The following is a 24,744-nucleotide window of genomic DNA, read 5'->3' on the forward strand; positions in this document are numbered from 1 at the left end:
TGTCTGGACCACCTGTCTGTGCAGGTGCAGCAGATGTCAAAGGTCACCAGCTACAAACTGCAGCCAGTTTCAAGTATAAAAAACATGTGTGAGCACGGAGAAGCCTTCAGCCTGTGAAGCCATGTCTGAATCACCTGTAGTGCCCTTTAATTCGTAAAAAAGAAACGTGGCCCTCAGTGCAGATAACATGTTTATTTAATACAGCAGGTTTTAGACAGCAGATGGCTGAACTGCAACGGGGATCCTGTGGTAAAAACACAACTCTAACATTTCAGGATTGTCCTGCGTGACGACAGCTTTGGTTCTAGCTTTAGCCACAGTGTTGGACTTTATAAGCTTGGCCTATTAAACTGAAAGCAGAGCAGAGGTTAGGGGATGTTTGTGTGTCAGGCTTTACTAGGTTTTCTTGTGCATTTATTAAAGAAAGAAAGCAACATGTTAGGGACTGCTTTTATAAAGCACCCTTTTCATTGCTGTTGCTTACTTGGGATCACGTAATCCTGTTATATGGATTATTTTTAGTTTTTGCACATATTTAATTTCATAAATATGTCTGTTCTGCACTTTTCTTTTTTCCAGCTGCTGCATATCTTTTTTATCATAATTTGTGCATTTGTTGCCAGATTTAGTGGGTGGGCGGAGGTTAGAAAACCAGTGGGAGTGGGATGGGGAAGAGGTGTAAGTAAATCGCTGACTATATTGCTGTCCTGTCAGATCAGGTGTCCTTTGATGTTCACAAGTGAAAAGCTGAATAAAATGTTTCTTTATGTTCCTTTTTCTTTGCTTTTGAACAATAATAGTAAGAATAAGTAAGAAAAAGTTAAATATATTAGAAGAAATAGTTAAATTGTCAAAACTTTAAACAGTAATGGTAAATCAAACACTTACTTTTGGCATCACATTCCCAAACTAAGTGGCAGAGATTTCCCAAGGAGGTTTACTTTCACAAATTTCAAATATAAATTCATTACAGTCTGAAAAATGTGCTCTTTTTCACACTTTGACACCTCCAGCAACAGCTAATTCAGCATCCCGTCCCTTCAATCTATCCGGTCAGTAAACGTCAGTCTGATGTTGATCTGTGTTATCTCTGCCTCTGCGTCTGTCTCTGTCTCTGTCTCTGTCTCTGCCTCTGCTTCTACCTCTGTCTCTGTCTCTGTCTCTGCCTCTACCTCTGTCTCTGTCTCTGTCTCTGCCTCTGCCTCTGTCTGTGCCTCTGCCTCTGCCTCTGTCTGTGCCTCTATCTCTGCCTCTGTCTGTGCATCTGCCTCTGCCTCTGTCTCTGCCTCTGTCTGTGCCTCTGCCTCTGCCTCTGCCTCTGCCTCTGCCTGTGCCTCTGCCTCTGTCTCTGCCTCTGTCTCTGCCTCTATCTCTGCCTCTGTCTGTGCATCTGCCTCTGCCTCTGTCTCTGCCTCTGTCTGTGCCTCTGCCTCTGCCTGTGCCTCTGCCTCTGTCTCTGCCTCTGTCTCTGCCTCTGCCTCTGCCTCTGCCTCTGTCTCTGCCTCTGCCTCTGTCTCTGTCTGTGCCTCTGCCTCTGTCTGTGCCTCTGCCTCTGTCTCTGTCTGTGCCTCTGCCTCTGTCTCTGCCTCTGTCTCTGCCTCTATCTCTGCCTCTGTCTGTGCATCTGCCTCTGCCTCTGTCTCTGCCTCTGTCTGTGCCTCTGCCTCTGTCTGTGCCTCTGCCTCTGCCTCTGCCTCTGCCTCTGTCTCTGTCTGTGCCTCTGCCTCTGTCTGTGCCTCTGCCTCTGCCTCTGCCTGTGCCTCTGCCTCTGTCTGTGCCTCTGCCTCTGTCTGTGCCTCTGCCTCTGCCTCTGCCTGTGCCTCTGCCTCTGTCTCTGCCTCTGTCTCTGCCTCTGCCTCTGTCTCTGTCTGTGCCTCTGCCTCTGTCTGTGCCTCTGCCTCTGCCTCTGCCTGTGCCTCTGCCTCTGTCTCTGCCTCTGTCTCTGCCTCTATCTCTGCCTCTGTCTGTGCATCTGCCTCTGCCTCTGTCTCTGCCTCTGTCTGTGCCTCTATCTCTGCCTCTGCCTCTGCCTGTGCCTCTGCCTCTGTCTCTGCCTCTGTCTCTGCCTCTGCCTCTGCCTCTGCCTCTGTCTCTGCCTCTGCCTCTGTCTCTGTCTGTGCCTCTGCCTCTGTCTGTGCCTCTGCCTCTGTCTCTGTCTGTGCCTCTGCCTCTGTCTGTGCCTCTGCCTCTGCCTCTGCCTCTGTCTGTGCCTCTGCCTCTGTCTGTGCCTCTACCGCTGCCTCTGTCTCTGCCTCTGTCTCTGTCTGTGCCTCTGCCTCTGTCTGTGCCTCTGTCTGTGCCTCTGCCTCTGTCTCTGCCTCTGCCTCTGTCTCTGTCTGTGCCTCTGCCTTTGCCTCTGCCTCTGCCTCTATCTCTGCCTCTGCCTCTGTCTCTGTCTCTGCCTCTGCCTCTGCCTCTGTCTCTGTCTCTGCCTCTGCCTCTGCCTCTGTCTGTGCCTCTGCCTCTGTCTCTGCCTCTGCCTCTGCCTCTGTCTCTGTCTCTGCCTCTGCCACTGTCTGTGCCTCTGCCTCTGTCTCTGCCTCTGTCTCTGCCTCTGTCTGTGTCTCTGCCTCTGCCTCTGCCTCTATCTGTGCCTCTGCCTCTGTCTGTGCCTCTGCCTCTGCCTCTGTCTCTGCCTCTGCCTTTGCCTTTGCCTCTGCCTCTGTCTCTGCCTCTGTCTCTGCCTCTGCCTCTGCCTCTGCCTCTGCCTCTGCCTCTGTCTGTGCCTCTGCCTTTGCCTCTGTCTCTGTCTGTGCCTCTGCCTCTGTCTGTCTGTGCCTCTGCCTCTGCCTCTGCCTCTGCCTCTATCTCTGCCTCTGCCTCTGTGTCTGGCTCTGGCTCTGCCTCTGCCTCTGTCTCTGTCTCTGTCTGTGCCTCTGCCTCTGTCTCTGTCTGTGCCTCTGCCTCTGCCTCTGTCTGTGCCTCTGCCTCTGTCTCTGTCTGTGCCTCTGCCTCTGTCTGTGCCTCTGCCTTTGCCTCTGCCTCTGTCTGTGCCTCTGCCTCTGTCTCTGCCTCTGTCTGTGCCTCTGCCTCTGTCTGTGCCTCTGCCTCTGTCTGTGCCTCTGCCTTTTCCTCTGTCTGTGCCTCTGCCTTTGCCTCTGTCTGTGCCTCTGCCTCTGCCTCTGTCTGTGCCTCTGCCTTTGCCTCTACCTCTGCCTCTGCCTCTGCCTCTGTCTGTGCCTCTGCCTCTGTCTCTGCCTCTGTCTGTGCCTCTGTCTCTGTCTGTGCCTCTGCCTCTGCCTCTGCCTCTGCCTCTGCCTCTGCCTCTGCCTTTGCCTCTGCCTCTGCCTCTGTCTGTGCCTCTGCCTCTGTCTCTGCCTCTGTCTGTGCCTCTGTCTCTGTCTGTGCCTCTGCCTCTGCCTCTGCCTCTGTCTGTGCCTCTGCCTTTGCCTCTGCCTCTGCCTCTGTCTCTGCCTCTGCCTCTGCCTCTGCCTCTGCCTCTATCTCTGCCTCTGTCTATGCCTCTGCCTCTGTCTCTGTCTGTGCCTCTGCCTCTGCCTCTATCTCTGCCTCTGCCTCTGTCTCTGTCTCTGTCTCTGTCTCTGCCTCTGTCTGTGCCTCTGCCTCTGCCTCTATCTCTGCCTCTGTCTGTGCCTCTGCCTCTGCCTCTGTGTCTGTCTCTGGCTCTGCCTCTGCCTCTGTCTGTGCCTCTGTCTCTGCCTCTGCCTCTGTCTCTGCCTCTGCCTCTGCCTCTGTCTGTGCCTCTGCCTTTGCCTCTGCCTCTGTCTCTGCCTCTGCCTCTGCCTCTGCCTCTGCCTCTATCTCTGCCTCTGTCTATGCCTCTGCCTCTGTCTCTGTCTGTGCCTCTGCCTCTGCCTCTATCTCTGCCTCTGCCTCTGTCTCTGTCTCTGTCTCTGCCTCTGTCTGTGCCTCTGCCTCTGCCTCTATCTCTGCCTCTGTCTGTGCCTCTGCCTCTGCCTCTGTGTCTGTCTCTGGCTCTGCCTCTGCCTCTGTCTGTGCCTCTGTCTCTGCCTCTGCCTCTGTCTCTATCTCTGCCTCTGCCTCTGTCTCTGGCTCTGCCTCTGCCTCTGTCTGTGCCTCTATCTCTGCCTCTGTCTTTGCCTCTGTCTCTGTCTCTGCCTCTGTCTCTGCATCTGCCTCTGCCTCTGCCTCTGCCTCTGTCTCTGTCTCTGCCTCTGCCTCTGTCTGTGCCTCTGCCTCTGCCTCTGCCTCTATCTCTGCCTCTGTCTGTGCCTCTGCCTCTGCCTCTATCTCTGCCTCTGTCTCTGGCTCTGCCTCTGCCTCTGTCTCTGCCTCTGCCTCTGCCTCTGTCTCTGTCTCTGCCTCTGTCACTGTCTCTGTCTCTTCCATTCCTCTATTCCTCTGATAATGTCCTCTTGCATTTCTTTGTTGAATCACTCATGGTGTGCATTCAAATTGGCCGCTGTGTTGATATCCAGCTGCTGACGTGTGACACAGTGCAGTCAGTCCAAACCCAGCTGTCACGTGATGCTCCAGGATGGGAAAAGAAGAAGTTTTGAAGTGTGGTTTCTCAGCCTGGGACGCTGCAGCGCTGCAGTGGCTCCAGCAATGTACATAATCCATGTCAGTGCGCCATCAAACAAGTCAGACGCACGGTTCATGGTCGGAAACTGATGTAGTGTTGCTTCAACAAGGTTTAATTAAATAAGTGTTTCACTGCTACAGGCTACTTTATAAATAGCCCTAAGTTGTCCCCTTACCACTCTATTTTAAATGTGTTACATTTTTAAAATACAAAATTGACATATATTGAGCTCATAATGTCTGCAATGAAATAATACTTAAATGAAATGTCTTAATCATTGCGTTCTTTAGTTTACATTTTCCGTGCCACCTCTATTTGGTCTGATGGGTTGTGAGGCTTTAAGGTGACGAACCGGCTTCTGAGACAACTGCCGTTCTCTGCTAAGGTGTTGACTTCTTCATTCACTTAAAACATGTCCTGTAGCATATACAAAAGACCACAACAACATGTTAACGAGGCTAAAAACTCTATTCTCACCAGAGGGGGCCTTTAAACATCCAAATTTAAGACATTCACAGACTTTTTAAGAGCCTGTGATATCTTTGTTCACAGTACCAACAGAACAGTCATAGCATGAAAACATGACGGGCAACTTTCTACAACTGCTTCCATAAACACTGGTCTGACCTTTGACTGTGGCTGCTGACCACCTGCAGCGCCCAATTCACGCTTTACAAGACGATAAAAAGCACATTCAGTGATTTATGAGGCTGTTAATGCCTGGGTCAGCCATTTAATCATTACATAACCAAACCAGTGCTCTATTAAGACCGAGGAGCTGGAGCAGCTTAACAGCTTCTATTTACAGTGAGCTGTTTGTGTACTGAGAATAAATTACATATAGCAGAAATGGAGAGAGAGGAGAGATGGGGTGACAGACGCAGGGACGAGGAATAGATGAAGGAATGGCAGTACAAAGAAGGAAGGAAAGCTGGGAGCGAATAAAGACATCAAGAGAGAAATGAATGAATGCTCATGGTGAGGAATTAACTGTCTGCTGCAGCAGTAGAACATCATTAGCTTTACAGTTACAGTTTTACAGTTTAGGCCTGCCCACCTATCGTATCGGTATGTCTAAGAGCCAGACACGGTTTTTACCAAATGTTCAAGGCTAAGTTTCAACCCTCACCACAAAAAGCGTGGCTCAGTACTTTCACACAGTATGAACTAACCATTCATTTAACTCATTTAAGACTGTTTCAGTTGTGGAAGGGCATTTTTTGTTTGAGTTCGGTGCATACCCATGATGCATCAAACTCAAATGCCACACTGTTCCATCTACAGTAGAAACGGGGAGTTGAGTGTTGTGGTTTGTCAGCCTTGGGATGCAGAAACAAACGTCAATGTACCAGAACAAGTTAGAAGCACGGAGTGTTAAGGTTGGAAACTCATGTAGTTACTTTGAGGACGGTGGGATGATCAAGTTTTTTGTAGATGGTCAATTTGCATGAAATGAAACAATGCATATTTGCATATATTTATTTTTCCTCTGGAAAGGGAATTTGTTGTAAAGGTTTGGTGCCTTTGATGATTAGTAGAAGAAACACATTTAAAATGTTTGGCACAAGCCCGGCAAAATTTTAGTCTCTGGTTAAAGTTTGGCCCTCCAGGCTGGATCCACTTCCCGCTGTACTGTTGCAGGTACCAGACAGAACGCCAAGGCCGTGATGGGCCGAACGCTGAAGGAGCTGCTTACTCGGCTAATTCTGACAAAGGACATCGAGCCACACCTGAACCACACTGCTGACTAATCTTATTCAGCTTTCCCATCCCGACTCTCGCTAGATCATTATTTAACTGCTTATCTGGGTCACACTCTGGCTAATACACATTGTTTGAAATTCTAAAAAATTATTTCACATTTATGAAGCTGAGCCAGCAAAGAAGCTCAGCAAAACATCACCAAATGAGTTATTTACATGTCAGAATATCACGCATAAAAAAAAAAAAAAAAAAAGCCGCCATGTCTATTTTTCATGAAAAAACAAAATGCACCTGTGTTTTATTCTCACTGCAGGTAAATTAATAATCTGAGAAATGTCATATCACTGTGAGTATAGCTGCTGCTTTCTTCATGTACAAGCTTCACTACTGGTGGTATTCATCACATTCAGGTGAAGTTCATCATTGTGGATGACAGCAGGGCCTCTTAACTGTCCCTAAAGTTAGATCCAAAACTAACGGCGAGGCATCATCATCATCATCATCATTACGGCCCTGGTCTGTGGAACAACCTGCCAGAGAACCTCAGAGCTGCAGAGACTATTCATGTTTTTAGAAAGAGGCTCAAGAAGTAGCTTTTGGCTTAGTCAGTATGGTGCCCGAGCATAAGAAATCTAAAAGGCACAACCAGGTTTTTACCATAAAAGGTTCTTAGTGTTTAGGTGCCTTAGAGACTGGACTTCAGCACACAGAAATTATAGATGTGTCTCCACATGACTGGCCCACTCAGGAACTTTAGGCATGTCTTTGTCTGAGAAGCCATATTAAGTGCTTCACACGTACTTTCAGTGGGATTCTCAGAAATTAGCCAGAGACCTCACAGATTCTGCAGATCTGCTGTTGATGACTGACTTTTTTGTAATAAATCGATTTATTATACATGAAGCTTGTGTCCTGAAAGCTAACAACTATAAATAAATAATTTTACAGTGAGAAAGATTATTCACAATTGGAAAACATTCAGAACTGTTAGTTTCCCAAAGTGGATTTCCCAGCAAGTTCAGCCCAAAATCAAAATCTTTATCTTTTTAATTATGTCCTCATGTCCCTAGAATTTAAAGTTGGTGTCAGTTCTTTTCTTTATAACTTTATGCTTTGATTTACTTCCCTTTTCCATTTTCTTTATGTATTAAAAAACACACTGAGCCTAATGAAATGTTCTATATAATTACGATTTATATGATGAAGGTTATAGAAAACAGAATCTACAGTTAAGAAAAAGATTTGTTCATATCTGGAAGGAGTTTTCACAACTCATCTTCCAAACATCCACATTCAGCCGGAGGGTACAAGATGATCTGATATGAAAGGAGAAAACATGCTAAACATTCTTCTACTTCGTTTTCTATACTGATGTTCAAGTAAATCAAAAGGCACGTAGAATAAGGAAAGTGAGATGTCACTAAGATGGAGGATGAAAACACACGTGCACATTCCAGCACACACCCTGGCAACAGAGCTTGATGCTAAAGAGTTGTGAAAGCAGTGATGCTCTCTGACTCTCTCTGTTGTCCTGACCCCACACCAGACTCCCGCCCCACACAATAACTCTGTTCCTCTATCTTTGTGAGGTCATAAAGCCTTCAGTAGGTCTTTACCTAACCTTCACCATGGCAACTAAATGTTTAATATTAACCAAGACCTGATTCTGCCCTGAACCATGAATCCAAATCTGAGCCCTCAGACGGTAAAAAATGCCCAATATTTCCCAACATGCCCTCCAAAACAACATTTACACACACACACACACACACATTCACACACACTGTACCTCACAAGAATAGAAAACATGAATTCTCACTCTCACTGTCTCTGACTGAAAAACAGACGTTATTTTTAGGGAAAATATGCTTCTGTGTTTTGTTGTGTTTATTCTGCCCTTTCACATTAGTTCAGTGTGTGTGTGATGAGTGTGTGTTGTGTGGCAGTATCACTGCATTTGCATGTTTTACCTTGCGGCTAACTGTTTTGTTGCACCATGCTCCAGCAGAGCTATGCTAATGCTAGAGATGCTTGTTGTGGACTGTGCATACTGTGTGTTTTTGTTCTGTTGTATGAAAGAATCACTCAAGTCTTTGTCTTCAGAAGCAGAAGAACCACAGACGTAATGCAGTCTCACCACAAAACATGCAACCGATATGTTTGATCATATGATCAAAATGTAATAGAATCACAATTCAGGTTGCACTATGACACTTTCCGACCTTAAAACTTTGTGTTTCTGACAGGTTTGATGGCACTAGCTGTGTTTCCATTACGAGTTTTTGCTAAAAAAAAGCAATATTTAGAAAATTTTGACAATTTAATTGTGATGTGTAGGCATTTACTTTGAATGGTGTTATTTGTGATGCTAAGCTGGTGATGCTAAGCTACATCTGTAGCCACAGCTGCCCTGAGGCAGACTGATGGAAACGTGGCAGCCAATCCACTCCTACAGCCTCTCCGACCACCACCCAACATTTATATCCAGACCCAACGATGCGGACACTGGAGGCAAGGAGGGTGAAGTGTCTTGCCCAAGGACACAACAACAGATGACTCGGGGAGTGGGAATCGAACCGCCAACCTTCCAGTTATTGGACGACCTGCTCTATTAATGAGCCACCTCCGCAGAATTGTCATGTCAGTTCCTTGAATTAGCTTAAAATGGCTAAGCTACGCTACAACCAACACATTTGATCCTAAGGCCACACTCGCATTCATTTATTCATAGTCTTTATTTTAAAGGATAAACCTTCAAATTGTGATTTTTATAACAGTCCACCTGATTGTGTCACTTTTTCATTATTCACACCATGCAGAAAAATACACAGACGTGGACAAAATTGTTGGTTCCCTTCGGTTAATAAAAGTAAAACTCACAGTGGCCACAGAAATAACTTGAATCTGACAAAAGTAATAATAATAAAAATTCTATGAAATTTAACCAATGAAAGTCAGACGTTGCTTTTCAACCATGTTTCAACAGAAGAAAAGAAGAAAATAAACTCATGAAACAGGCCTGGACAAAAACGATGGTACCCTTAACTTAATATTTAAGTTAACAACCTTTTGAGGAAACCACTGCAATCCAACGATTCCTGTAACTGTCAGTGAGACGTCTGCACCTCTCAGCAGGTATTTTGATCCACTCCTCATAAGCAAACTGCTCCAGTTGTCTCAGGTTTGAAGGAGCCTTTTCCAGACGCCATGTTTCAGCTCCTTCTAAAGATGCTCAATAGGATTTAGTTCAGGGCTCATAGAAGCCACTTTAGAATAGTCCATGTTTTCCTCTTAGCCATTCTTGGTGTTTTTAGCTGTGTTTTGGGTCTTTGTCCTGTTGTAAGACCTATGACCTGCGACTGAGACCAAGCTTTCTGACACTGGCCAGCACATTTCTCTCTAGAATCCTTGATAGTCTTGAGATTTCATTGTACCTGCACAGATTCAAGACACCCTGTACCAGATGCAGCAAAGCAGCCCAGAACATAACAGAACCTCCTCTCATTCATCACTCCAGATTTGAACTGCAGGTAAAGTTAAAGGTCCAGTTAGAAGCCTTGGATGAGTGTCAGATCAGAAAAACAACGGACCATTTACAGGGATGATTAAATAAATGTGGTAGAGGGAAAGGCTGAAAATCCTCAAAATACTAGTCACAATGCAAAGTTTATTCATTTTTACATATTAAACAGTAAGGCAATTGTTTGACACCATAAATCTGCATTGTAGACACATGTTTCTTCTTCTTAACAGAAAACTGGGTCAGGAATTGATAAGCAAATCGATAAAGAACCGGATCAATAGCCAGAATTGAAAATTGCACTGATATCAATGTGAAATCAACTCTTATCAATTTCCCTCCCTAGCAATGACATAAAACAATCCGACACAACCTCATGACTACCCATGTTCTCACCACCAGAACAGCCCTGGCCTCTGAGATCCTGGACAGCTGGTACCTGGCACCAGGCCATCAGCTGATCAGCTTCAAGTTTGTAAATTATGAGGCGGTGCCTCCATACAATCAGACATGTCCTGCACACCTCACTGATGCTTGATCGGACAACGATCCAGAGAATCTAGAGGCCAGGTCAATATCTAAAGGCGAATTACTACTAGAGCGGCGTCTGCGTGCGGTCGGTTAGAGCGAAGCTGTCGCGCGGCGTCTGCGTGCGGTCGGTTAGAGCGAAGCTGTCGCGCACCGTCTGCGTGCGGTTGCTTACGGCGTAGATGTCGCTGGTGAGTTTGCTTTCGCACTCCAGCGTAGGGGCAATGCATCGTTTCTGCATTAGTATCTGACTGTAAGGAAGGTGTGATCAGCCAGTAGCGGCTTTGCCTCGGTTGCAGGCTGGTTATGGAACAGAAGAGGACGTAAACCTGAGGAAAGAAGTTCAAACGGTGTGTGAAGTTTTCTCTCAGAGTACTCTGGCTTTCTCCCACCATCCAAAGATATGCATAAAGCTAAAATGCATTAAGATAACTGGTTACTCTAAGGGCCTGATTTACTAGGATTACTGATAAAGAGCGCAAAATTGCCTGCAGCACGCAAAAAGATTGCTTGTGCAATTGTTAACAGCCGCAAAAGAGCAGTATTTAAATGAGGACTTTACGTGCATTGTAGTGTTGCCATGAAGAGTTTAGAATCAGGAAGGTCGCAAACGCAAAATAAGATTTGACCCCATGGAGAAGGAGATATTACTGGACTCCAGCAAAGAAAGCTAAACCTCAACATGGAGGAGCATTTGCTACACCCGCCAGAGCACCAGATGAGGTTAAGAGGAGGTGACAGGATATAAAATGAAGTTATAAAACAAAAACCTAAAACCTTGGCTAATACGACAGGTGGTCGTAACTTTCTTGTTGCTAACTTTCTGGAAGGAGCAGGTGACTGGGATAGAGGGTATGATGCACTAGAGCTGAACACAGAGCAAGTTATGTGACAAAACAATAGTTTTTATTGATGAATTAAAACTTTTACTCCAAGGTTTATTCATCAAATAGATGTGCCTCCTATGGCAGCTTTTATTACGGACGAGGTATGTGCTATGTGCGCTAATGAGGGCGCATTAGAAGCACACACTCGGCAGCTGGTCAGCGCTGTATCTGGGCTGATGATGGTCATTAATGTCCTAAAGAGAGGGATGGAAGATGAGGTAGAGGAGGTGGTGAGGGCTCTAAATGCCAGCAGACACAGAGCGCAGCGGCAACAGCCCGTCCTGCATAACAGCATTCAACACAGCAACACAGCCATATGTTTCAATAATCTTTGCCTCTGGCATTTCAAAAATATTTACACGAGAGCCATGGTGTCTATGCCCCCTCCTCGCAACAACAACTGCAGCCATTTGCATAAAGTTGTGCCAGTTTGCACCTTTAAAAAATAGATGCAAAAACAGCCAGTGCAATCAGTTTTACATTAAATCACATTGCGTGTGCTACGTTGATCTCTTTGCATCTACTCCTCCCAGTATTTTGAGTTTTCTGCATTTTCATCACAGGCAAACGTGCTACATGGCTAATGTGCATTATTCTGTCAGTTTAACAGACGCAAGCTTCGTTGTCACAGTTAGTAAATCAACGGCAACATGTTATTTTATGTGCTATCAAGTTTGCACATTTGTACACATGCAAACGTTTCGTAAATCAGGCCCTAAGTAAAGTGAGAATGAGTGTGAATGGTTGTTTGTGTCCTTATGTTGGTCCTGTGACGGACTGGCCAGCCTGTCCAGGGTGTCTCTGGTGCCTCTCGCACACTTATTGCTGGGATAGGCTCCAGTTCCCCCATGAATTTAAATACGTGGTATAGAAAATGGATGAACAAATATGTATATTTATTTATTTCTCCTTTGTAGCTCTATTATTTCCAAGGGTTATAATAAAGACACACTAAAAGACAAAGTTTTGCAAGATGTCTCCTTTGACTCCCATAGCTAACATTAAGCCTTAACCCTATTTTTCCAAGTAAATTTTCGGAGAAATATTTGTGAAGTATGTGAGAAAATATTGAAAGTAAAATGAGGTTAAAGTGAGAATCACATTTTTTGTCTCCTGAGATTTGAAAGAGAAAACAATGGGCAGTAAAACTTTCCTGAAGACAAAAAGTTCACCTACTGCTTAATACATCCCACCTGCTGTCAAGTGGCATTTTAACAAGATAATCCCTGTTTTTTACTGATGTTCCAGCTGATAAATTCTATATTTTTTGGTCAAAGTCTTACATCTTCAGCTTTTTTCCTTCATATTTAGCTGAGACACTCTACAGTCTCTTTATATGTCCTAAAGTAGCAGCAAATCCCCGAGTCCCTGAGCTGGGAATGATTTTCAGGGGTCCTGAGGTTGGAAGCGACTGTGATAAAGAGACATCGAGAGAAAGAGAGAGAGTGAAGGAGAACAGGTGCACAACATGATTAAAGAGAGGAGGTGATGATGAACTGAGTCAGCACAGGTGTGTGCACACACACAAACACACACGACACAAATCTGTCATTTCATGTTAGATACAAAGAAAAGAGAGAGGAAACCAACATCTCTTCTTCCTCCTCATCTTCCTCCTGCTGCCTCATAGCACACACGCACACACACACACACGCACGCACACACACACACACACACACACACGTAGTCTGTGGCTCAGTCGGACTTTTTGTCATTTGAATAGATGAGGAGAGACAGGGGGCACACACACATATGAAAGAAACACAAAACACACACTAAATAACTCGCATTTCAGCCACACGGACACACACACACTAATATACACCCTTTTAGCACAAACACATCACAAATGTAGCATCGCGGAGTGAGAAAATGCTAGACCATAATGCACAGCCTGAGGTCTCCGGTTCTGTCCGAGGGCCTGTCTGGCTTCCTGCGTTTTGAGCCTTCCCTCCATGTTAGGGAACATCCGACAGAAAGACAGAGACGAAGTGAGACACTGTGTGTGGATGACTCAATATTAGAAATGTGTAAGTTTAATATTAGAGATAAAAAAAACATTGAGAAGCTGTTTAACATGTCTAAATACAGCTGATTTTACGTTACTAACGAATCCTCCCATGCCAAAGGTAGAGCAGTTTTTTAAAGGGATCGTGCACCAAAAAATGTTGTTTTTTTAAGCTGTAAACAACATAGTTTTATTTAATTGTGATGAAAATCTCATTTACTGTTGATAAAATTTGTATTTATTTTAAAAAGAGGATTTCATGGGTAAAAAAAGGCTCATAGCGCCCCCTAAGGGTAAAACAAGGTTATGTTTTTCATGACGTAAAGAGGTCATCTATGCCACAATGAAAATTTTGTCAACTCCACAGCCCCTCCCTCCAGATGCAGGTAGGCGGGGCCTGGCCTTGCAGGTATAGAAACCATGCCCACCAACGCATGTAAAGGGATGTGAACTTATCTGGTGTAGATCTGCTAGTTTCAGACTTCTATTGTTCCACTGAGTTTCTAGTGAAATCTTCCTGCAATGGGACGGATTTGTGCTTCTGAGGGTGTAAAAGTAAGACCGGACTTTATTCACCTGGCGACAGACAGCAGCTCAAATCGTAGCAGCAGCAACTTCCAGCAGCTCTTCCTGCAGCTGCCACAACCTGCAGCGAGTCTCCAGCTTTCCAGAGCTGCTGGAGCTGCTGACAGGCAGCTAACAGCTAACAGCTAACGGCTAACGGCTAACGGCTCACACTGATACGTAACAGACAATGCAGCAACTCCCTTCTCTTCATTTAATTTACTACTTTGTTCAAGCAGATTATTTTAGGAGCATAGAGTGACCCTCAACCTCACTCCACCCTTCTCTTCATCAGGATATGTTTCTTCTGAGACCTGTAGTGGCCTTTTTTTTCTTAATCTAGCATTAGGAAATGCACAGAAAAAAATCCTTGCAGGAGTGAACTCAGCACTGTCCACTAGTGAAGGAATTGACTTAACATAAGTGACAACATAAAAGATGCATGGAAGTATGACTGTTTAAAACGGGCAACCCTATTTATGAACATAAGGCAGCATAAAAGGGCCTTTAAACTGGCCCAGCTTGTCAGAACACATACAGCAGAAAGTAACGGTTCCTGGCTGGTTAAATGTAATGTATGGCTGCTGTAGCGATGGTGCATTCAATGACTATGAATTTCCATCTTCCACCTGGTGAAAAATTAAAGATCCCTTTTAGAAGTCAGGTTCTCTTATCGGAAAATAAAGCATGGAACAAAGTGCTGGTAGGGCATCATGAGCTCATTTATATCTTCAGTTAAATGAACTGAATAACTAACGATGATATTTGACTTTGAAGGCAAAAGCTTTGTAACCTCCTCATGCTCGAGGTATGCAGCATCATCTGCAAGTGAAGTTGGAGACTCAGAGGGAGGAGGCTGGATGATTTCAAACAAAATGGCAGGGTTGTATTTAATCTGAGTTTGTGAGTTGTTATTGACTTCAAATGTTCACTATAGGTGCTCAAGCAGAGGGAAAAAACTGATTATTTCCATATTACTTTCGGATTAAGGGGAAGCTTCATCAAGACGTTCAAGCAGCAGAGAGCAGAGTTTCTGCAGATCCAACGCTCGTCTGTATTTTCTAGTTTCAATACACTGAATCATGTCAATACTCTATACTGAAGATTCTTAATAGTGGAAGCACTACAGGCAACACTTTCCCTTTCAGTTTGATTTAGCTGAGAAAAAAAACGTGTCAACAACATTCTGTTTAAATAACTTACGTGCAGTACTTTGACTACAGTTTTTCATTTTGGAAATCAGCAAGATGATATTTGATGTAATTGTTGAATAATCCTTATTTGTCCAGCTTCATATGAACTGACCTAAATGCACATACTAATATAGAAATATTTAAAAACACACACAGACCAGCTGACACACCGATGGTCGTTAGAAGTTAACCGAAGGGCCAACAACAGCTGACTCATAGTAACACCTGAGCTTGTTTGCGTCACACACAGGTGTGTGTGTGTGTGAGAACTAGAAAGCAACATAGACCTTCTCCCTACCTCTTCCCTTTCCTCCTCTTCTTCTTCTGAGCCCCCACTCTGCTCCTCCTCCCCCTCCTCCTCTTCCTCCTCCTCCTCCTCCGGGAACTCTACGTCCGACTCTCCGGGGGCGATGGGGACACTGATGGTCAGGTTAGGGTTTGTCATGTAGCTGTCATCCTCTGGAACCACGTACTTCTCCACGTGACGGCCTGGAATGGAGAAAGAGAAGGGAAGAAGAAGTGATCAGCATTTGGTTGATCAGCCTCTGGAAGGTCCTCTGAAACCTTTGATGCGTTCAGGGATGCTCAGACAGCAAAGAACTGCAAAAGTCAACAGAAGAAGCAACTGGTAATTGTTCTCTTTGATTCTTAGGATCCACAAGAAAGTTGTGGTGTATTTCTCAGCAGAGATGCTCCACTATGGTTGCTGTTTTCTGCTTAATTACTAAACATTCACACACTAAATACATAGAAAAACACAAGTGATCCACATCTACTATAACAGATGTGCTGAAAATGTCATCAGTCAATCTCAGAATAAAAATCTTCTGCATTAGTTTTGTCAAAATTTGGATGATACATTCTCGGTTTTAACATGCTGAGTGGAAAAAGCAGAATACAGAAGAATGGAAATTAGGAGCTCAATGTGTGTTTAACTGTTAAAGATAAATGTCATTTGAAACGGTTACGGTGTGTGTCTATGTCTTACCAATGACAGCTCCATTGGCCTCGGTGTGTATAGTACTCAAGCGTTTCAGCTTCATCATGGCTTTGGCCTCCTTTCGTTTTTGACGACGGCGCTTCAGGTTCCCATTGAAGATATCCACCACCTGCATCACACATGGAAAGAATCCAGCATGAAGCATTTTCAGATCTTCTACGGGTTATCTGAGAAGCAAAGCGTGACCTGAAAGATTCTGCACGCAGTCGCTACCTGTGTGCGACACCACGCCAGGCCTCTGGTGATCCTGTGGATGGCGATATGCAGGTTGTTCATCTCTCCGTCGTCGTCTGGAGCTGACAGGTTGTCGGAGCTGAAACTGCTGAGAAGCAGAGCCAGGAAGAGGTTCAACAGCTGGAGACAGAAAGACAAAGAGACAGAGACGACGAGTCAGGCTCGACCTTTTAGTTTAAAACTTTGGTTTCAGGTGCAAACTAAGTTAAAATCTGCACTGACACACTTACACACAATGGCTCAAAATCAAAGATGAATATTTGTCAGAAAAAGTAAGGCTTGTAATGGGCGCTGGTGGAGAAACACATCAGAACTGGTAAGAAAAAGAAATGATTTATTTACACTTATTGGTTTTCTTACAGATGCTGTAGGATGTTTTCTGCTACGTTTCTTTCCAGGTGTAGCAGCTGGTTTCAACGGAACCGGTAAATGAAAATAATTAAAATCATCATAAAGTAAAATAAAACAAAATATAATCAATGAAAACAATTAAAGAAATTGTGTGAAATTGTGAAGTATGAATATCAGTATAACTCTCCAGCTGGTGGTAAAATATCACCAAGGGAAGGAAAATAACTTTAATCCAAATGATGATTCGTTATGATGATTCACTCTGAACTGAAGTGGAAAACCTCGTAGTCACATTGCAGTGAAAACCTTATAAACCTTAAGAGTCGAGATCACAATCAAAAGTATTGTTATGATTATAGATTTATACTAATAATAGTCTTAAAATGACTAAAAAAAAGTGGGAACATATGAAAACTGAGCTCCATGCAAGAGTCTTCAGTCAGATCTGTAAAGATTTAACTATCAACAGACGACCGATCCACCCGCCAACTGCCAAAGGGGCTGGAGCCTGTCTCAGCTGCTGTCAGGCAATATCTCGTGTTAATGTAGACATAATGTGTTTTAACGTGTTAAAAATGATGTATAAACCACATATTACCATATACCATATATGGGGCGGCGTGGCTCAGTGGGTAGAGCGGTCACCTTGTAGCCTGAGGGTTGCTGGTTCAATCTTCGGCCTGTCTAGCTCAAGGTGTCCCTGAGCAAGACACTGAACCCCAAATTGCTCCTGATGGGTCGTGGTTAGCGCCTTGCATGGCAACCGCCATCAGTGTGTGAATGTGTGTGTGAATGTGATGTATAATGTAAAGTGCTTTGGGTATCATTCCAGGTAAAGTACTGTATGAAATACAGACCATTTACCATTTATATTTTCATCAAAACAGATTAGAACTAAATTGTTGGAAAGTAAAGATGGAGGACAGATAAAAACCTTTGTTTAAATAAAACAGAAATGATCAGGTATTTCTGGGGGAGGCAAATCCATTATGTGTAATATCATACTGATGTCTTTACAGCATTAGAAATGACAGAGCACGCACGCACAGACACACACGCACACACACACACACACACACTCTCCAGAGTTTGCTTCCTGATGTCAGATATTGACCCACTGGCCTGGTTTCTACTTACACAACCAGGAAGTGGGGAGCTGCTGGATCCAGTCAAACTATTATGTAAGAACTGACCAGCTGTGGAGCATCCAGCCTGCAGGGTGTGTATCCATGTGCATCAATACGTATGAGATTGGCAGGAATGTGCTTTAGCAGAAAGAATATAAATTTAAGCTGCAGTTTGATCCTGATGTCAAGATCTAACCACAACACCAGTCATCACACCGACCAATCAAAATTCTCAGATATGATTCAACACAGTTATGGTTTGATTTTAAAGTCGAAGCTGCAGGAGCTTCTTCCTGTCTGCTGAGGTTCATAGGAAGTACTTCTGATCAGTAAACAAACCCCTGGGTCTGGAGACCTGAGGTCAGTAATCAGAAGCCAAACGCAGGAAGCAGCCACATGATCCAGCTGACCTACACAAACACACTCACCTGTGGCTGAACATGTCAATCTGGCTGAGAGCAGCATCTGATTTAGGGATTAGCTGCCACCAAATTATTCAACACAAAATGAATAATCAACCAGCGATGGAACCCATACCAGCGAGTGGTTTTTTCTCCTGTTTGTGCCCCCCTGCAGAGACCTGATGAGCCTAAGCTGCTTGATTCTGATCGGCTGCTTCTGGCCCGACCATCCAGTGCTGCGCTTTGCTTTTGTCATTTCTCTTGTTGACCTCCCAACCAGATCGAGAAATCTCGAGATGTCCATCTTAAATCTGTTGGGTGTTTTAATGTAAATTGTGGTAAAATGAGTTTTGATTGTAACAGATTTATGAGCAAATGTCAGACATTTCACTGTAACTTCTGCCTATTTTAAATAAGGGTGTGAAATCTATAACATCCTTCAAAAGTAGTTCGTATTAGAGTTTTTAGATCAAGTTAGTTGGAATCGTGTATGCTCTTTTTTTGTCTTTAAATCTGCATCTTTTTCTTCCAACAGAAAAGTCCACAAGGATATTTGAGGCAACACATGTGAGCCAAAGTACTGCAACTTGTGAAATGATTTATTTCATGTGTCTTATTGGTAAAAACACCCACAAATCTTTGTTTTGCAGAAACCGATTCAATGGCGAGAATTGCTATGAGGGAAGTTGTACGTAGGTTCATGAAGTCTTTGGTGATGAATAGCAGTGGAGCAGCTCGTCTTGTAGAACGGGAGTCCCTCTGGAGACTAACAGAGGAGGTTCAGGGAGCAGTTTCAGCAGCAATGGATCATCGTGTAGGAAATTCCATTTCCAACATAAAATGACAGAGCAAATTTCTGTCTAGAACGTTGACATGAAAAAAATATTTCAGTGTTGTTATAGAGCATTTAATCAATCCTGGTAAAAAGAGGAAAAAACTCATCTGATTACAAAGGTGCAAGTCTTGTTTTTTCATACTTTGAAAAAATAGAAACATAGGCCGTGTTTTGTGTATGTACATGAGTGGAATCAATACAAACTGTAAAATCTGTATGTCCATGTTTACTGCATGTGACACAGCGAGACGGAGCTATTTGTAAAAGAAAAAGAAGTAAGTGTATTGATTTCGATGTGTGTGTGTGTGTGCATATTGATCCCAGCAGGTGGTGTTTGTTGTGTTGTTTGTGCTACTGATCAGTGTCTGTCAAATGCCCCACTTCACCCGCCCAAATCGCTGGCATCTGATTATCTTTGGGCCGGAATCAAATTCCAATAGATCAATGGTTCTGATTGGTTAACATGGCAACCTGCCCTCATCTGCTCGGCCCATGACCTTGCTGCTTTCCAGTGGTCGATGACAGAATGCTGACGGCGGTGTCTACAGAAAACTGCCTCAACCTGTTTTAACAGTTAACTCCTGAATCTTTCCTACATGACAAGATGATCATGTCTAATTCTGTTTTTGGCAGGTGGGAGGCAACAGAAACAACCTGCAACAAACAATAGTTCCATCTATGGTCACCTCTGACAGCTGTTATCGTTAGTATGTTGGCGAACAGTTGATTAGATCCACGACCAACAGACACAGAACAACATGGTCACAAATGGAGTCATGTTTGTGTCCACATACTATGAGATCTGGTTGTCTCCTGATGGAGGATCTTCCTCTTAAACTCCTAAAGCAGCGGTTCACCACCTCGTCTCTGCGACTGTCTGTTAGCTGCTGAGCCGGTGGCATACATTAGCCTTTCCTTATTGATTCAGTCTGTTGCTCGATTATTAAAGAAACAGGCTGAAATATAATGTAAAAAAAAAAAAGCTGTAGAATTCCAAATGAATGCCAACCACTTAACTTTTTCTGGATATCTATCAAAACCCACAAATACTTGTTTACCATTATGAATTTCTTAGATGTGAATAATTGAAACTAGTGCCCAGATAGCAGACAACTTTGGGCCTAATCTGGGCTAGTTAGGCACTTATGGCTCAATTACAGCACAAGAGTTGCCTGGTCCAGATCTGGTCCAGATGTGGTCCAGATGTCAATTGCCAGCCTGGATGTGGGTTATGGCAAATGTCATGTGTGCCAGAAGTGGTCTACATATCAGGAGCCAGCCTGGACATAGCCACATGTGGTGGCCATGTGGCTGAGTTTAGGCAGCCATAATCAACGTCAACGCCCTGAGTCAAGACCAAATAGAAACCAAAGTGCAGCTGGGGCCATATTTGGGCCAGTTATTGTTATTTGGGATAGTTGTTTGGTAGTTTTGCATAAATGGATGGAAACCAGACAGATGTACATGACTTTTCCATCCATCAGTGGATCATTCGCTAGTTTGTTTGGTACTTGGTACCACAAGAGGTGGGTGTTTACAGAGGGAGGAAGACCCTGCAACAGTACACCTGTCAGATTACTGTCCAGAAGCAAAAGTTTTACTGAGGACCAGAACCCACAGAAAACCACAAAGTCAGGAGCCCTTGTCTGATAGCAAAGAACAAAGAGACCTATAGGGTATATATCTAAAGAGAGTAATGACTAATTGGACACAGATGTGGCACTAAACAAAGGCAGGAAGCCAAACTGTCACAAGTACATCAGCATGTCTAGGTTTTACAAAGCCCTTACAATGTGCTTCTCAGTCACCCACTCAAGCAAGTGCTATTCTTAATTTATATAAAGGAATTCATTACGTAGCACTTTATCTCAGCTGTTCCGCTCCGATGGACATATGGGGAGAAATGTGGGGATTCAGTGTCTTGTTCAAGGACACTTTAACCACCAGTCTGACTGGACAACAACAACAGCCTTCCTGACCTACACTGACTCTACAGATCTTTATGACGAAAGGAAGTCTAGCAAGTGTAGCACAGGACTACAATCACCCAGACATCAATGATCCAGGCTGTTTAAAAGTGAAATCTTTAAAGCTCACTTTCAGTTTGTGACTGGAGGTGTGTTGACAGACACAACTACATTTTATCATTGTTTTCAGGGACAAATCCATAACCTACTAGAAATGGAAGGGGTCTGATTTGATCAAACAGGCTGTGATGAAACACAGTTTCTATGAAGTATGACATTTAGTTCGTTTTGACTGGACTGCAGGAGTCAGCTGTGTTCAGCGGGACGGAGAGCTACTGGCCACAGACTGGTGAAATGCATCTGTGGTGTCTCTGCTATGGATTTACGCTGCAGACTGTAAACATGTTTTTACCAAACATATTTTGAGGCTGCATGTCATATATCCATCACGACTGATTGGACCTAAACACTTACAGCTTGAGGGGGTTTGGCTCATGTCAGTGGATGTTAGCAGAAGGGCTTTAAATGGATTAATCAATCACAATCTATTTTTATATATTTTGTGCAGCCTTATTAATTACTTTGTTAGGCTTAGGTTTAGGTAAACTACTTGCTTCCCTACCTTCAACCTGAAATGCCAGGGTTTTGGGGCAAGGTTCTCCTTTCCTTGTGGATTTCTGTGGTGTCCAAGCCTGACTGGTTTTCTTTCTTTCCTGGGCTTAATGTAAACAACACTTCATCTGATAGAAACTACTTTTAATAACTTCAATCTACATATGAATATGATCACATCTCATTATAAAAATGTATAAGCTGGTAAAGAAATAGTTTCAGTTATTGTCAGATATCTAGCATAGTTTTGTTAAAAACTAGTCTTTAGTAATAGTCCGTGATCTATTTGTGTTACTGACCAAAATGAGTTCTATTATCTGGTCAGAAGGTGGCTTTAAAAAGGGCAAATAATGTAGCATTTAACAACCTCTCCTGAATTAGCCATTTACTCTAAGCAAAACTGCCTTATCCATTAGCATTAAATAGTGAAAATAAGGTTAGATAAAAAAAAGAACAAAGTGCTCAGAGAGCGCAGACCTCCACCAAGCCATGGGGTCATTCACCTAAGAAAAACCCCAAAAGGCCCAACAGCCCACCCAGTTACCAACCCCATGCCAACACCTACGTTTATTTCAAGCTTATACCATGATCTACTTCAATCATCAGAATAGTTGCCACATCTTATTTAAAATCCTTGACCCTGGAAACATACCATTAGACACTAAGCTTAAGCTAAAGGCTATAATAGATAATAATCTGGGTTAGCTGTTTTTAACATCTACCATGATGTCATCTTGTCATTGTCATTTTGTTTGCCTGTGATTTTGGACATTATCTGTTGAGTTAGAAGCTGAAAGGGCAAAATTATGCCTGTCTCCAGTTGTAAAGAAATTCCTGAATCAGGCGGTGAGCCAGATAACCCCCAAAATGAAATCACTTGTTCTTTATTCCATTTATGATATTTCATGAAAATGTTTAACAAAATATGTCCATAACTTTTTGAGTTATGTTGCTATCAGGCTGACAGACTAAACCAAAGCTGCTGAAATAAGGACAAAAAAAAAAACAAAAAAACAACAGTTTTATACCTTTCTTGTTTCTCCTCTGCTTTCTGATTGGGTGGTGCTCCACTGCCACCAGCAGACCGACAGCATCAGCTACTGCCCCCCCGGCCCATATCAGACACGGCCAGTCTTTATTAAGTATTTGTGTTCTTCACATTCCCTATTTTTTAACAGCTGAAGCTTTCCACAGCTGTTTGAACAGCAAAGAAACTAAGAAAGCCCTTCCAGATTTCCTTGACATCATTAAGAAAACAGTATGACTCTTCTCTGCTCTGACATGCACAGAAACGGTTCCTATTGTCTCACTTCCTCTGGTGCCAACTTTACCAAGATCGAAACTTCTGACCCCTGCCCCAAAACTGGCCCCAAAGCCTACTGCCCCTCACCAAAGACACTATGAAAACCTGAACGTGAGTTCTCATCAGGTAAGACAGGCATCAGGAGAATTAGATAGCAGGAAAAATCTCAGAGGATAAAATGCTGGACAGGTGCAGAATAAACAACTAAAGTGGTGAAAATGCACCAGGTTTATTCTAAGAACAGACTAATGACCTAATGAAAGCCATCACATGGGCCTGAGAAGGAGAGGGCATGAAAAGCCAAAGAGCCCCTGGTAATGGGCTTGTGTAACGACCAGTCATGGAGGACAGCACAGAAGCCATATGTGCCACTTGGCTTTCAATGAATCAGAATCAGTTTTATTGCCAATGTCAGTGAAGGTTTCACAGACTAGGAACATGGAACATAGACTAGTAAGTACAAGATTTCTGTCGCCCGCTGCTCCATGCAGCTCAGGATGGGGGTTTGAAATTAAACCAATCCACTGGTTTCCTTAACTTGGCAATTATTTTTATAAATTAGTTCATGAAATTAGTGATTATAAATTGGACTAATGTGGATGACATAATGAATTGGGTTTAATTGGATTTTAATTGTCTGTAAAAGTGCTTTGGATGACTTTGCTGTAAATTAGCTCAGTGTAAATAAAGCTAAATTGAACTGAATTTGACCAAAGAGCTGAATGTGTGAGGGACATAAATATAGCCCTTACACCTCCACATTATAGAAATTTGAATTAATTTTAATGATGGACTTTGGCCGATGTGAAACTTCCATATTTGGTGTTTTTGCCAGCACTTCTAGTCAGATACACTCAGGCTTCCAGAAAAGTTCAACACTGAGTTATTCTGTCTTACATGTTAATGTCGGCATGGTTGGAGAATTGGGAAAATGGCAACATGCATAGCTCGGGAAGCTTGCTGCCCTCTGGGCTTGGATGAGCGGATGATTGCATGTGCAGCTGGTTATTGATCCATCTCTGCAGCTGATGTAGCAGTTCAGAGATGTATCTGCAGACTTCAAATCACAAACTATTCTCTCTTCTCCTGTTAACAATTCTCAAGAAAAAAACATTCCAAGACGAGTTTGTCACATTTTTCATGGGTTTGTTCAGCTGACATAAGCATGCTTAAACCTCCACGCGGAGGAAGCAAATCTAATTTAACTTTAGACATTTGACTGGTGTCTGTTCGGCTCCAGCAGGACAATCTAATTGGAATAAAGACCTGCTGTTCTGGGTGGGAAACCCCTCTATAAACCAGTTAAATCACATACCAATGTGTACAATGATGGTGATGATGATGATGATGTGTGAGGCAGACAGTGAGACAGAGAAAAAGTGTGCATGTTTGTGTGTTCATGCATCAGCTGCTGATGTGTTTATGTTTGGTGACAGCAAGAACCATCTGTGGGCGTATGCGTCGATTTCCGGAGCTTAGGACCACCTGATCCCCCCTACCCCCCAAATTCTCCTCGTTTAACTTGTTAAGCGGATCATACCAATTAGTCCAGCGACATGGTCCGCGCGCGCGCACACACACACACACACACACACGGTGAAACGAGGAAAGCTAAAGCACAGCTGAGTCACTGGTCGACAACTCTGATAAAACAGATACATTTGCTTATTACATTTTTACATAGCTTATTAATGTAAATCAAAACTTATTTACAAAGTCTTCCATATATTTTATATATTTTTAAATATCTATTTATGTTTATGATGATTAATTTTGCCAACAAGATGTTTTTTTCTGTTTGAGCAGCGAAATGAGCAGGAAATGTCAATGGTGTAGAACAGGAGTAAAATAAAGAGAAAAGATGAAGATATTTAATCATTTCTTCCACTGATCATAATGAACAACATGCAATCACTGGCAAAGTGGGAAAGGCCCATGTTTGAGTCGGGATCCGTGGATCTAATCTGTTCCTGGAACGTTGAGTCGAGAATGAACCACCAAAG

General features: G+C 43.5%; 1 protein-coding gene across 1 annotated transcript in view; it reads right to left on the minus strand.

The window, feature by feature from the left end:
• LOC121629242 (sodium channel protein type 4 subunit alpha-like) overlaps positions 1 to 24,744 on the minus strand; it is a 265,035-nt gene that overhangs the window by 57,478 nt on the left and 182,813 nt on the right. Inside the window, exons 20-22 of the mRNA XM_041968881.1 lie at positions 16,125 to 16,265; positions 15,900 to 16,020; positions 15,248 to 15,400 (exon numbers count right to left, since the gene is read on the minus strand). Of these exons, the coding sequence (XP_041824815.1) occupies positions 15,248 to 15,400; positions 15,900 to 16,020; positions 16,125 to 16,265 (415 nt within the window). The remainder of the gene's footprint in view (positions 1 to 15,247; positions 15,401 to 15,899; positions 16,021 to 16,124; positions 16,266 to 24,744) is intronic.

Source organism: Melanotaenia boesemani, chromosome 18 (assembly GCF_017639745.1).
Source record: "Melanotaenia boesemani isolate fMelBoe1 chromosome 18, fMelBoe1.pri, whole genome shotgun sequence".
Taxonomy (NCBI): domain Eukaryota; kingdom Metazoa; phylum Chordata; class Actinopteri; order Atheriniformes; family Melanotaeniidae; genus Melanotaenia; species Melanotaenia boesemani.